Here is a 14,855-nt window from a genome sequence, read left to right on the forward strand (position 1 = left end):
TTGACAAGGAGAAGCACAAAGTACTGCACAACAGAAAAAGAAACCAATTGCGGTTACATGGATCAGCAAAACTATGAACGAGAAGGATATGAAAAATGTCATGGATCACAAGCTAAATAAGAGCCAACAGTTGGATGTGACTACAAAAAATACAAATGCATTTCAGCCTCACTGTGAATTCTTTGATGGGAACTCAGGTGACTGTTCCTATTGAAGCTGTTTCCACATTCCATGCATTTATATGGTTTCTCCCCAGTGTGAATTCTTTGATGTGCACTCAGTTGACTGCTACGACTGAAGCACTTCCCACATTCCATGCATTTATATGGTTTCTCTCCAGTGTGAGTTCTTTGATGGTTACTCAGGGTAGTGCTTTGACTGAAGCTCTTTCCACATTCCATGCATTTATATGGTTTCTCCCCAGTGTGAATTCTTCGATGTGCACTCAGTTGACTGCTACAACTGAAGCACTTCCCACATTCCATGCATTTATATAGTTTCTCCCCAGTGTGAGTTCTCTGATGGGAACTCAGGTTACTGTTCTGTCTGAAGTTCTTTCCACATTCCAAACATTTATATAGTTTCTCCCCAGTGTGAGTTCTTTGATGTCTATTCAGGGAACTGACGTGACCGAAGCTCTTTCCACATTCCATGCATTTATATGGTTTGTCTCCAGTGTGAGTTCTTTCATGTCTACTCAGGGAACCGCTGTGTCTGAAGCTCTTTCCACATTCCATGCATTTATATGATTTCTCCCCAGTGTGAGTTCTTTCATGTCTACTCAGGGAACTGACGTGACCGAAGCTCTTTCCACATTCCATGCAATTATATGGTTTCTCCCCAGTGTGAATTCTGTGATGTGAATTCAGGCCACCACTCTGACTGAAGCTCTTTCCACATTCCAAGCATTTATATGGTTTCTCCCCTGTGTGAGTTCTTTGATGGGAACTCAGGCCACTGCTGTGACTGAAGCTCTTTCCACATTCCATGCATTTATATGGTTTCTCCCCAGTGTGAGTTCTTTGATGGGAACTCAGGTCACCACTGTGACTGAAGCTCTTTCCACATTCCATGCATTTATATGGTTTCTCCCCAGTGTGAGTCCTTTGATGAGAAACAAGCCTACTGGTCTCACTGAAGCTCTTTCCACACTGTAGGCATTTATACTCTCTCTCACCTCTCAGGGATGTTTCACGTGAAGTATAATCACTGTGCATCGTGATGCTCTTTCCTTGTTTAATGCACTGAATTTGTTTCTCATCTGGGTGCACTTTGTCAAGTCTATTGTCATTTGAGGCACCCCTGAATGTTTATCTGCCCAGGGAACCTTTTCTCCTTCCTTTTCCCTGTTGATTTTTTCAGATCATCAGAAGTGCATCAACATCAATAGCAGGAGAAGCTGGAGATTTCTTTTCTCCTCTTTTTTTTCTGGCTTCCCTTCTTCCCTTTTATGCCTTTTAAGTGTGTTGATTTTCTTTTTTGGTCCTTCACATTTTTCTTTTCCACTGAAAGAATGATTCGCTCCACAGAATTGCATTTGTCTTCTTATTCACCTGTTGTAGGAAGACAAAGAGATGAAAGAGGAGTCCTATGTTTAAAAAGGGGAGCCAGGGAACTGCAGACCTGACACCTTAACAATCATGTAAGGGAAAAATCTGGAGGAGATTACAAAGCAGACACTCTGCAAACATCTTGAAAACTGAAAGCCAATAGAGAAAGATGGAAATAATTGGATGTATTTAGGTTTGAGAAAAGAAGCCTCAGGGGAGAGACATAATAGAACTCTTTCCTAAATATGGGCCTGAATTAATTTGGATCCCACCGACAAAATTCATATGCGGAGAATTAGAGGTGCAGCACATAAACTCTCCCACACCTCACAGGCCAGGCAGAGCCACTTCCCAGTCTGGAACACTGACAGAGAAGAGGGACCCTGGTGGCGCATGACAATTCATGAGTGGACAGACCGACCAAGGGTGTATGAAGAGGTTATGAATTTTGTTGGTGGGTTGGAATTAATTTGGGCCCCTCTCTCCTTTTTGGATATGACAGCACTGAGCAGGGGATGGGACCTGATAGACAGATAGCCCCCTTCAAAATCAAATTATTCTTTCATCCATCATCACATCTGTGGGACTCACAGTTGCACGATGGGAGATGTTAGGAATGTCCTCTTCATTCCTAATCATCTTTGCTGCCCTGTCAGGCTAAGCAAAATAACACAGGGATAGTTTCCACTGTGCTCATTAACCTTAAGAACAGCACCCTCCCAAAATGCAATTACAGCCTCTTCCATGTGCCTCTTCAGATGAAACTGTGGCAAGTTCTAAAAATTTCACAAAAAACTAAAACACATCAAGTGCTAAAATGATTCCACCACTCCTGCCATATCATATAAGCCACTCCCATCATTTTAAAGGTGCTATACCACTAGGGGAAGGGGCCAACTTGAGTTCCCAGTTTCACCAGCCTTTGAAACCTAGGCTGAGTGAAACCTAGAAAGTGTGGAAACAGACAAATATGGGCAAGCTTCTAACCCTAGATTCCCACTTATCCCCTTATTTGGGGACAAAATACTGTTGACTGTGTACTTTAAGCCATGCAGACTATCCTGACCAAGTAGGACTCCTGAAGAATAAAAATATCCCCCATCGCTCAGTGGCCAAGGCAGTTTATTTAGACACTCAAACTCTTGTTTCCCGGAGGATCACACTTGGGTAAAATATAAAATGAATCATAGAATTATAGAGAAATGAAGTTGTAAAGATTTAATTGTACCACGCTCCCCGTGGTTCATAGGGAGACTCAGACCACCCTGGTGGTACCTAATCAACTACGCATCTGGGTGATGCACTGGACACATGACCTGCTGGCAGCTGGACACTTTTGATGTCACGGGTGAGACAAAGGTTCTTTTGGCCAAAAATGACAAAGGAAATCGAGGACTTTTGTAAACTGTGTCTGGAATGCCAATTAACTCAGCCTAAGGTGGGGCCAGGGGCAGCACTAATGCTGACGCCCCTGGTGGACCGTCCCTTTGATAGAATTGCTATGGACATAGTAGGACCGCTGATCAAATCAGCAGGGGGACATCAGTACATCTTGGTTATTATCGATTATGCCACCCAATACCCGGAGGCCATTCCCCTCAGGTCTACGACAGCAAAGGTGTTGGCCAAAGAACTGTTCAGAGTGTTTTCTAGGGTGGGCTTCCCAAGGGAGGTATTGACGGATCAGGGGCCTAATTTCATGAGTTCTATGTTTAAGCAGATCTGGGAAATGTTGGGGTGAAGCCTCTTAAAACCTCCATCTATCATCCTCAGGCCAACGGCCTAGTAGAAAGATTTAATTGTACCCTTAAGGGCATGCTGAGAAAGCTGGTGCTTGAGAAGCCAAAAAAGTGGCACACTTTTGTGAACCCTTTAATGTTTGCACTGCAGGAAGCCCCACTAGCTTTGACAGGCTTTTCCCCTTTTGAGCTGCTGTATGGGCGGCAGCATAGGGGTATTTTGGATCTGGTTAGAGAAAAATGGGAGGAAGGGAAAATCATTCACAAAATGAGTTACAACAGATTTTGGACATGAGAAATAACTTGGGGCTGGCTTGGGAGGTGGCCAAAGACAATCTGGGCCAGGCGCAGACCAAACAAAAGGCACGATTTGATCAAAGGGTGAGGCTATGGGAGTTTGAACCTGGGCAGAAGGTATTGGTACTCCTGCCTACAGAAACCTCTAAATTTTTAACTAAATGGCATGGCCCTTATGAGGTAAAGAGGAGGATGAATGACGTTGATTATGAGGTGGAAACCCCAGATAGGAAAAAGAAGTATCAAATATTCCATGTCAATTTACTGAAAGCATGGATAGATCGGGAATGCCTGTATGTTGATGTGGAAGAACTGGGGCCCAAAAGTTATGAAATGCCAGTGAGAAGGAAGTGACGATTGGGCCCATGCTAGACCCTAGACAGAAGAGACAAGCCTTAGGGCTAAAACAGGAATTCCCTAATGTGTTCTCAAAGGTGCCTGGACATACTAAGTTGGTAGAACATGCTATAGAGACAGAACCTGGAGTGGTAGTGAGGGATAATGACAGGACCTGGCCAAGGCATTTAACTGAGGTAATGGAGAAGGAACTGGATGAAGTGCTAAAGCTGGGAGTAATAGAACCAGCTAAGGGGCCATGGAGAAGTTTTCCAGTCATGGTACCCAAACCTGATGGGACCTTTCATTTCTGTATCGACTTCCGTAAGGTCAATGCTGTTTCTAAGTTTGATGCCTACCCTATGCCAAAGGTAGGGACCTGTTGGATCGCCTAGGTCAGTGGTTCTTAACCTTTTTGAAAGAAACACCCCCTTGAGCCACTGAGGAACTTATCATTGACCCCCTCCCCATGGTGATATTTATTTATTTATTTATTTATTTATTTATTTATTTATTTATTTATTTATTTATTTAAAGACACTTAAATCCAATGACCCCTGAAAACAATATTCAATTGCAAGAAAATGAAATGCCCCCCAAAAGTAACATTTAATGATTAAATTAAGATTGGAGGAAAATATATATTCATATATATTCATGTAAAAAGGCTGCAGCCATCTTCACAGGTTTGGCTTGCTCCAGCGCCCCCTACCGCCCCCATTCTGCTCCAGCACCCCCATGCCGCCCCCTTTTGTTCTACCACCCCCCTGAAAAATGAAATCGCCCCCTGGGGGCATTATCGCCCACGTTAAGAACCACTGGCCTAGGTAACGCCAAGTACCTAAGTTCCATCAATTTGACAAAAGGTTACTGGCAAATACCACTGAGACCCCAGGATAGGGAAAAATGGCTTTCTGCACCCCAAAAGGATTATTTTAATTCATCAAAATGCCTTTTGGGTGGCGTGGGGCAGCGGCAACCTTTCAGCGGCTTATGGACAAGCTGCTGGACCCTCATCGCGAATGGACAGCTGCCTACATAGACGACATCATTGTATTTAGTCAGACTTGGGACAAACATCTCAACCATCTAAGAATGGTATTGTCTGCATTAAGAGAGGCAGGTCTGACAGTAAACCCCAAGAAATGTAGGATTGGGCTACCCAAGGTCGAGTACTTAGGCTTTAAGGTAGGCCAGGGTGAAATTCAAACCCAGGATGAAAAAGTAACAAAGATCTCCAACTGGTCCCACCCTCATACAAAAAGAGAGGTTCAGCAGTTCCTAGGCTTAGTGGGGTACTATCAGCAGTTCATTCCCCAATTTGCAACTATAGCGGCCCCGTTAACTGATTTAACCTGGAAAAGTGCACCTGTGAAAGTTCCATGGACCCATTCTTAGGAAAAGGCCTTCACCACCCTCAAGGAGATAATTAGCGAATTGCCTATAAGGTTTACCCCTGATTTCAATGTGCCTTTCACTCTGTTCACAGATGCTTCAGACTGGGGATTGGGAGCAGTGTTAGCCCAAGTTAAAGAAGGGGTAGAGTTTCCAGTCCCATATCTGAGCAGAAAGTTAACCCCAAGAGAGCAGAGGTATGCAGTTATTGAAAAGGAGGCACTGGCTATTAAATGGGCTACCCATTGTCTGAGGTATTACCTACAAGGCATCCCTTTCACCTTGGTAACTGACCACACCCCTCTCCAGTGGCTGAATTGCATGGAGACCAATCCCCAACTTACCCGCTGGTATTGAGCTCTGCAGTCCTTTTCCTTCATCGTCAAGTACCATAAGGGTTGCAAGCATGCTAATGTCAATTATTTTTCTCAGCAGGGACCATGGGTGTGCAGTGAGGAGGAGCGGATGGCCCTCTCGAAGGGGGGTATGTGAAGTCCCAAAGCCAAGACAGGAGGCGTTTCTGGGAGTGTTGTCACTCCCCGCAGTTCATAGGGAGACTCAGACCACCCCGCCACCCTCTCCTCCTAGGAAGGAACATCGAGGCACAGATACCCAGGAGCTGGAGGAAGCCTCAAGGGATAATGGGTGGAAACATCAGGGAGTAGATACTTGGGAACTGGTGCTGGAGATGAGGGGGTTAAATGTGGCTACCCAGACTGACTGGGAAAAAGCGGGAACAGCCAACGGCCGGTAGTGGAGGAGGGAATAGGAGACATAAGAGCAGCCCGGGACAAAATACCAGGGGGTTGGGAGAAGATATGGGTACAGGACTCATGGACTGGTAAATGGGAACAAATCCGCATGCCACATGCCGAGGCTGAGAAGAGACACCGGCAAGGACTCCCCCAAAAACCATCTTACTGGGGTGAGTCTGAGACCAAAGAGTGGAGGAAGAAGCTGCATGAGGAAAAGGAACAGATTGTGAGAGAACAAGAGGCGAAGCGAGCATGGCATCTGGAGGAGCTCCAGAAGATGGGCTGCTACCCAGACTGTGGCTCGAGCAGCCGGGAGAGGGATCCCCTATGTGGGGCTGGCTCGGAGATGAGGAGACCCTCCCGCTTCTAATCCCAGACGACGATGAGGGGGAGAACCAAAATCGCGGGAAAGTATTAGGAGGGCCTTGGGACTTTAATGACGTTCACCAATAGTTCATGGACACCCTTGCGAATTCCATTTCAGCCGCAAGAGACATTTGAAGCATGTTGAAGTTTCAATACCGGTTCCAGAGTTAATAAATACAGAACAGTTGTTTGATGAAAAGCAGTCTCGTGGTTTATTTGAAGAAAAGGAAGGCCCTAAAACCGAACCTTTACATGCTTCTATTAATGTAGCCTGAAATAGAATTTGCCCTTTTTGTAGTCACATCACACTGTTGGCTCATATTTAGCTTGTGATCTACAACAATCCTTCTCGCTCATGGTTTTGCTGAGCTAGGTCTCCCCCATCTCGCAACTGTGAAATTGGTTTCTTTCTCTGAGCTGCAGGACTTTGCAATTATCCCTGTTGAATTTCATTCTCTTGCTTTCGGTCCAGGGCTCCATCCTATCAAGGTCATTGTGAATTTTGTTTCTAGGGTATTAGCTATTCCCAGAATTCAGTTCACAATCTGGGGCTCCATCTTGACCTGGCACTCATCATGGAGACCAAGGTAGTGTCAGTGGTCTGTACCACCTATTTTCATGTTCGGTGGATTGCCCAGCTGTGTCCTGGTCTTCATGTGGGGGCCCTCACCATTCTGGTCCTTGCGTTTGTAGTCTCGAGATTTGACCACTGTAATGCTCTCTATGTGGGGCTGTGATGATTTGTGTTTTTATGTATATTAGAATGGGATATGTAGTACTAAGATTGTCCCAATAGCATCCATTTTGATTTAAAGTCTGTTCTGTAGTAGGAAAGTTTTACATGCTGTTCCAGAGAAGCTTCGCTCTCTGGTTATCTCGTTGCTAAGATGAGCAGAGAGCAGAGAGTTTCGTAGTCAAAATAATTCTGCCACAAAGAATGATAACAACTGAAGCTCCCTGAGAAAGTTAGGCGGAACAACAAGACCCAGGAGGCATTCTGGGAAGAAGAAGAGTAAGGAGGAGAGAAAAAAGATGGAGTTTGCCTGAGAAAGGGGCAGACACATGCTTTTCCCATAATGGACTGGTTTTCATCTAGCATCAGCCTTTGAAGACCCAAGACACGTGAGATGGATGATTTATGCTTTTTGTTAGTTAGCATAGTTTCATTTCTTTATTTTTTTTAGCTGGAGTAGGGGAGTAGTGTGTTCCGTTAGTCTTGAATGAAAATGTACCTACTGACTTAATTTACTATCAACTGAAACCTTTTCTAAAGTAATTCTTTTTAATAAAACAGTAATGATTGATTTCTATGTAGAAGCTTTGTTTCTTGAACAGACCAGCTGAATGTCTAATTGGCCACGTGGGTTTGTTACCAAACTTTCAGAGCCAAATCATTCTGAGTATATCTCATGGTTATGACTGTGTTGCTTTCTTAATAAGGAGATTGGCCTCTGAGTAAGAAAATTTAGACAGAACTTGGCTGAGTTTAATTGGCTCTGCTCAGCAGTTAGAAGTTTGTCTGGTTTTCTTACTCGTCCCGATTTCCTGCACCCCCATAAATCTCTTTGGAGATACGGGGCTGTTTACATGGTGGCAGCGGCGGGACGAAACACGTGCTTTAGTGTGATTTATGGATTTATGGTGCTTGCTTTGTAAGTGAAGCTGCAGGCATTCTTCCGGAAGCCTTGGCTGAGGGAGTGCGTGCATGCTGACAGGCTGTAAATTAGCCAAATTGCTTTTCTCTTTCCAGCTAAGGATCTTACGGAAAGACTTAGCTGCAGTGAGGTCTGATAAGAAACAACGCTTAAGTTTTAACAGACATTAAAATCTGTTTAATTGGGCTGTTTAATGAGTGGGCATTTTCATGCAAGTAAACGGTCGCCCTTCTGAAGCTCCAGTTTAGGGCTGTTCCTGCCAGAGTGTTTTATGGCTTTGCTCTCGCCCTACAGTTTCGGCTACATGGGCAGAGAGAGATTTTACTTTTTGGGTCGGCTCGGTGTTTGCGTTGGTTGAAGCTTATATGGATCAACACTTAGCAGGAGAAGAATTTTTGGAATTGCCTGGAGAGCTGTTTGTGACTCAGAGAAAAGCTAAGATTGGTAGTGCATCTGCTAAGCTGTCTTCGGTTAGTACAGATAATAAGCCCTGGCACCAAGAGCTTTTGGAGGCTCTTGAACAGGACGTCTTGACTCCAAGTGGTGCTAAGCAAAGGATTACTTATGATTCTTCACAACTGAGAAGGGAATTACAAAAGGGAAATATAATGGCTAAACTCCCAGCACAGGACGTCCAGGATCTACTTAGATCTGATTCAGATCAGACTTGGACTAAGTTGCAACAGATGGATCAGGCAGAGGAAATGGCGGGTGCCAGCACTCCAGTAGGGAGGGGAGTGCCAGGCAGAGGCATTTCTGATGGGACAGCAGGAGCAGCAGCAGCAGCAGCCGGTGCTGTGGGTCCTGATCCTAACAAGAGTCTATCACCAGTGGATAAGTTAGCCATGGTGTTTGCTGATTTTGTTGCTTGTCACACTCAAACTATTCGTAATCAGAGCATGGCTGATGATGAGTTATTGAAGCAGTACAGAGAGGCAGAGGTGGAGCGTTTGGTTAATAAGCTGAAGGAAAAAGAGGAGTTTGAGGACTCAATAGCCAGTGGTGATAGAAGCAATCTACCTTACTACCATGATGACCTACCTGTTAGGCCAAAGACTGCACCAGTAGCGCCTAAGAGACAGAGTCAGCCTGAATTTAGAAAGTCTTTTCCTCAAGAGCCCAGGCAAAGTTCATTTGAGCAACGCAGGAGTCTAGCTCCTAGCCAGAGTAAAACGCCTCTTAAATGTTTTGAATGTGGTGGCTCTCATCTGCGACGAGATTGCCCAAGGTTGAATGTGCCAGCTAGCCAAGTTAAGGAGCCAGCTAGGAAAACACCTGTGCCAGCTCCACGCAGATCTAAAGCAGGCACACCCAAGATGGCGTATGTAAGTTCTGTACCAGCAGGAACTCAGCAAGTGCCAGCTGCCAGTAATGCAGTTTCTGTGCCTCACCAGTCAAGCCTTGTGCCTTCACAGAGTCAGGAAGGAGTTAACCTAACTGTAACCCCTTCGCAAACCAGTGGAATGCAGGCAGCAGTAAACCAATATGTGCCTAGAGTTTTGGACTTACAAATTGCTTCAATTTCCTCAGAAATTGTAAAAGAGACTGCATCAGGAGAGAGGTTTTCTGTTATGGATCCTGATTGCATAGTACCAACTGCGCAAAGGGACTGGGCAACCCGCACATTTTCTGAGGTGGTTTTTCTTCACACACCTGGAGGTGATATGGCTTTAAGTGCTTTTCGAGACTCGGGTGCCGACATTTCTTCGATAAGCAAACGTTTTCTAGACCCCACCTTAATCTTGAACAACCTGAGGTGTCCAGTAAAAACTTATGGATCTGTAGAGACTGATCAGCGTTTCATTCCTTTAGCTTATGTCAAAATTTCGTATAAGTCTTGGTCAGGGGCAAAACATATTTTAACCCATGAGGGAAAACCTGATTTTCTTCTTGGAAATGATCTTGCTTTTTTGGATCACATGCAGAGTCAAAATGCAACTTCAATGTCGGTAGTTACGCGATCTCAAAGTAGGGAGATGCATGATCCTGAACGGGAGCAGGAATCCACTGAGGATAGCTCAGATGGAGACCTTACCCAACAGCAGCCTCTTGTGACCGAACCTGATAATGCAGCTACAACAGAAACTAAAATGGAGGAGGTGATACCTAAGGGATCAGAGGACTTTAGACTGAAGCAACTTAATGATCCCTCTCTAGCTTCTTTGAGGTCACAAGCAGACAACTATGCTAAACGCCCTGCGCATCAGCAAGTTAGTTTCCTGTGGGGAGAAAATGGACTTTTGTACAGAGAATATTTCCCCAAATCCAACTTGGATGCCCAACCTGTTCAACAGTTAGTTGTGCCTACTGAATATAGACTGAGAATACTAGAAATGGCTCATGACCATCCAAGTAGTGGGCACCAGGGAATACAAAAAACCCTAAAGAGGATTTCTCAACATTTTTACTGGCCTGGTATTTCAAAAACTGTAAAGGACTATGTCAGTTCTTGTGACTATTGCCAACGCACAGGCCATCAAACTGACAAGGTAAAGGCCGAAATGCAGATTATGGAAATTCCTGACCAAGTGTTCCAGTGTTTGCAAATGGATGTGCTAGGACCTTTTGTTCCTACTAAATCTAAGAAGAAATACATCATTTCTTTCATCTGTTCTGCCAGTAGGTGGATCGAGGCTTACGCTATTAGCAACCTGACAGCTACCACCATAGCTAGAATCATCGTGGACTTGTGCTCGCGTATTGGAGTACCATCCAAAATAATTTGTGATCAAGCAGGAGCCTTTACAAGTGAACTTATGCGTAAGATCTGCGAGATAAGTGGAATAACCATCAGTTTTTCCACGGCCCATCATCCTCAATCTCATGGTATGGTGGAAAGAGGTCAACAAACTTTGCTTAGGATGATTAAAACTTTGACCCAAGAATATGGAAACATTTGGGATGAGCTTTTGCCTTTTGCTTTGTTTGCTTACCGTAGCTCAGCTCATTCTTCACTAGGTGGCTTTTCTCCAAGTGAGGTGGTGTTTGGAAGAAATCTACAAGGACCATTGGACTTCCTGAAATCCGATTGGGAAGGTGTGGTTAAAAGTAGTACTGTGCCAGTTGCTGATTTTGTTAGAAAACTTCAAGAGAAACTCTTGGCTGTCCAGGAGTTAGCCAGAGACAATTTGTTGGACGCTCAAGCAAGTCAGAAGTTCTTCCATGACAAGAGATCCAGACACAGGGAATTTTCTGTGGGTGATTTGGTACTTGTTCTGAACCCACTCAGACCTTCTAAGCTAGAAGTTGTCTGGGAAGGTCCAGGTGAAATTGTTCAAAAATTGGGAAATGTCAATTATCTTGTCAAAATGTTGGATTCTAATAAGAAACCTGTTCTTTACCATGTCAATAGTTTGAAACTGTATAAAGATAGATCTGCAATGGTTTTTCAATGTCATGCTGAATATTTTCATGCTGCAAATGAACCTATTGATATGTTGTCGGAATTGCAAGATGCAGGTACATGGTCTGATAATCTTGTTTTAACAGGTACCGTTGATCAGAAAGAAAGGTTGTTTCAAATTTTAGAACAATACCAAGATGTGTTTTCAGATAAACCAGGTTACACCAAATTGATCAGTCATGTGATAACTACTGAGAACAACGCCCAGCCCATACGGTCTAGCCCATATAGAGCAATTGGTAATCATGCTATCCAAATTGAACAAGAGATACAAAAGATGTTATCTTTGGGGGTGATTGAACCGTCATTCTCCCCTTGGGCTTCTCCGGTGGTTCTGGTGCCAAAACGTAACGCTTTGGGTGAAATCCTCGAGGAAGTAAGATTTTGTGTTGATTACAGAAAGTTAAACAGTGTTACTGTTCCAGATCCATACCCATTGCCTAGAATGGATGATTTAATTGAACATCTGTCAAAGGCTAAGTTTATCAGCATTCTCGATCTAAAGAATGCTTATTGGCAGTTAGATTTGGCTGAAGATTCACGAGATAAGACCGCTTTCATCACGCACGTGGGAACTTTCCGTTTCCGCAGATTGCCATTTGGTTTGAAGAATGCAGGTGCGTCATTTCAAAGGATGATAGACAAACTTTTACAAGGTTTACCTTTTGCAAGTGCTTATCTTGATGATGTTGCCATTTTCAGTTCTGATTTTGATTCTCACATGTCTCACATTGAAACTGTTTTGTCCAGACTTCAGCAAGCAGGACTGACAGTCAAAGCCAGCAAGTGTCAGTGGATGCAAGGAAAAGTCATGTACTTAGGTCATTTGATTGGGCAAGGAGAAATTCAGACTTTGCAAGCTAAAGTACAATCTATTAATGATTGGCCTATTCCAAAAACTAAGAAACAGGTACGCTCGTTTTTGGGCCTAGTTGGCTACTACAGAAAATTCATTCCTGATTTCAGTCATTTGGCTTCACCTCTGACAGAGCTCACTAGGAAGAGACAGCCTGTCAAGGTAAAGTGGACACCAGAGTGTCAAGGTGCCTTTGAAGCTTTAAAAGCTAAGATTATGGATGCACCTATACTGAAATCCCCTGATTTTGACAAACCATTCATTTTACAAACTGATGCTTCTGAATTAGGACTGGGAGCTGTTTTGTTACAGCAAGGAGAAGATGGGAACCTTTACCCTATCTCATACTTCTCTAGAAAACTCTTGGATAGAGAGAGAAGTTACGCAGTACCTGAAAAAGAAGCTCTTTCTATATTTTGGTCTCTCAATTTACTTCGACCTTACCTATGGGGTCGTAAGTTTACACTCCAAACAGATCACAGAGCTTTAGTTTGGTTGCAGAAGATGAAATCTCACAACCAAAAATTGTTGAGATGGAGTCTAGCATTGCAAGATTTTGATTTTGAAGTTCAACACATTCCTGGAAAATTGAATGTTGTGGCAGATGGTCTTTCTAGAATGTACTGTGAAGATTCTTATGAACCTGAACGTTGAAACAATGTATTCAACAGTGTGCTATGTTTCAGTATTGTAATAGTTAATCTGTAGTTGAATTTTGAGATGTAACCAGTTAATTACTTTGAATTACTTTTTAGTTACTTTTGCTTGATTTCTTAAAATTAGATCAGATTAACTGCTCTGAATTTTAACGATAATCAGGGGGGGCATGTGATGATTTGTGTTTTTATGTATATTAGAATGGGATATGTAGTACTAAGATTGTCCCAATAGCATCCATTTTGATTTAAAGTCTGTTCTGTAGTAGGAAAGTTTTACATGCTGTTCCAGAGAAGCTTCGCTCTCTGGTTATCTCGTTGCTAAGATGAGCAGAGAGCAGAGAGTTTCGTAGTCAAAATAATTCTGCCACAAAGAATGATAACAACTGAAGCTCCCTGAGAAAGTTAGGCGGAACAACAAGACCCAGGAGGCATTCTGGGAAGAAGAAGAGTAAGGAGGAGAGAAAAAAGATGGAGTTTGCCTGAGAAAGGGGCAGACACATGCTTTTCCCATAATGGACTGGTTTTCATCTAGCATCAGCCTTTGAAGACCCAAGACACGTGAGATGGATGATTTATGCTTTTTGTTAGTTAGCATAGTTTCATTTCTTTATTTTTTTTAGCTGGAGTAGGGGAGTAGTGTGTTCCGTTAGTCTTGAATGAAAATGTACCTACTGACTTAATTTACTATCAACTGAAACCTTTTCTAAAGTAATTCTTTTTAATAAAACAGTAATGATTGATTTCTATGTAGAAGCTTTGTTTCTTGAACAGACCAGCTGAATGTCTAATTGGCCACGTGGGTTTGTTACCAAACTTTCAGAGCCAAATCATTCTGAGTATATCTCATGGTTATGACTGTGTTGCTTTCTTAATAAGGAGATTGGCCTCTGAGTAAGAAAATTTAGACAGAACTTGGCTGAGTTTAATTGGCTCTGCTCAGCAGTTAGAAGTTTGTCTGGTTTTCTTACTCGTCCCGATTTCCTGCACCCCCATAAATCTCTTTGGAGATACGGGGCTGTTTACAGGGGCTACCTCTGAGACTGATGCAGAAATTTCAAATGGTGCAGAACGTGGCAGCCAGACATCTTCCAGGGGTGAGAAAACACCTACTATGTCTGCCCTGCATTGGCTGCCCTTCGTTTCCGCATTGAATTCAAAGTACTAACGATGACATATAAAGCCCTGAATGGTTTAAGAATATCTGGTGGAATGCCTCCTCCCACCAGATCTACCCGAATCACACGCTTCAGTCAAGATGGAAGGCTGAGGGGCCTAAAGCTGAGGGAGACCCAAAGAGAATGAACAAGAAAATGGGCCTTCTTGGTAGTGGCCCCTCACCTTTGGAACAGTCTCCCCCCAGAGATCTGTCTGGCTCCCTTGCTGGGTGTTTTTAAGAACCAACTCAAGACCTGGATCTTTAGGCAGGCTTTCTCTCCTGTTAATACCTGATTTATTGTTAGCCTTGTGGTTTAAATGTTGTTGTTTATTTTATTTTATTATCCTTCTATGTTGTCACCCACCCAGAGTAGACTTCGGTCTAGATGGGTGGGATATAAAACAAAAAATAAATATTCTCCCCAATTTGGTATCATCTGCAACTTTGACAAAGTTCTCTGCATCCCCAATCCAAATCATTAATAAAAGTGGTCGTATTGACCAGATAGGCGGGGTACAAATAGAATAAATAAATAAAAATATTGAAGAGCATAGGACCTAGGACTGAGCCTTGGGGTAGCCCACATCTGACCTCCTCCCAGTTAGAGGACCCTTTAATCATCATTATCTGAGTACAATTCTGTAGCCAACTGTGTATCCGCCTGGCCCTTGATCTACCTGGCCCACAC

General features: G+C 43.5%; 1 protein-coding gene across 5 annotated transcripts in view; it reads right to left on the bottom strand.

The window, feature by feature from the left end:
• LOC144584985 (uncharacterized) overlaps nucleotides 1-14,855 on the bottom strand; it is a 74,133-nt gene that overhangs the window by 21,375 nt on the left and 37,903 nt on the right. For all 5 annotated transcript variants that reach the window (XM_078382410.1, XM_078382409.1, XM_078382411.1 and 2 more), the window contains one exon: nucleotides 173-1,553. In XM_078382410.1, the coding sequence (XP_078238536.1) occupies nucleotides 173-1,217 (1,045 nt within the window). In that variant the 5' untranslated portion in view covers nucleotides 1,218-1,553. The remainder of the gene's footprint in view (nucleotides 1-172; nucleotides 1,554-14,855) is intronic.

Source organism: Pogona vitticeps, chromosome W (assembly GCF_051106095.1).
Source record: "Pogona vitticeps strain Pit_001003342236 chromosome W, PviZW2.1, whole genome shotgun sequence".
Classification (NCBI taxonomy): domain Eukaryota; kingdom Metazoa; phylum Chordata; class Lepidosauria; order Squamata; family Agamidae; genus Pogona; species Pogona vitticeps.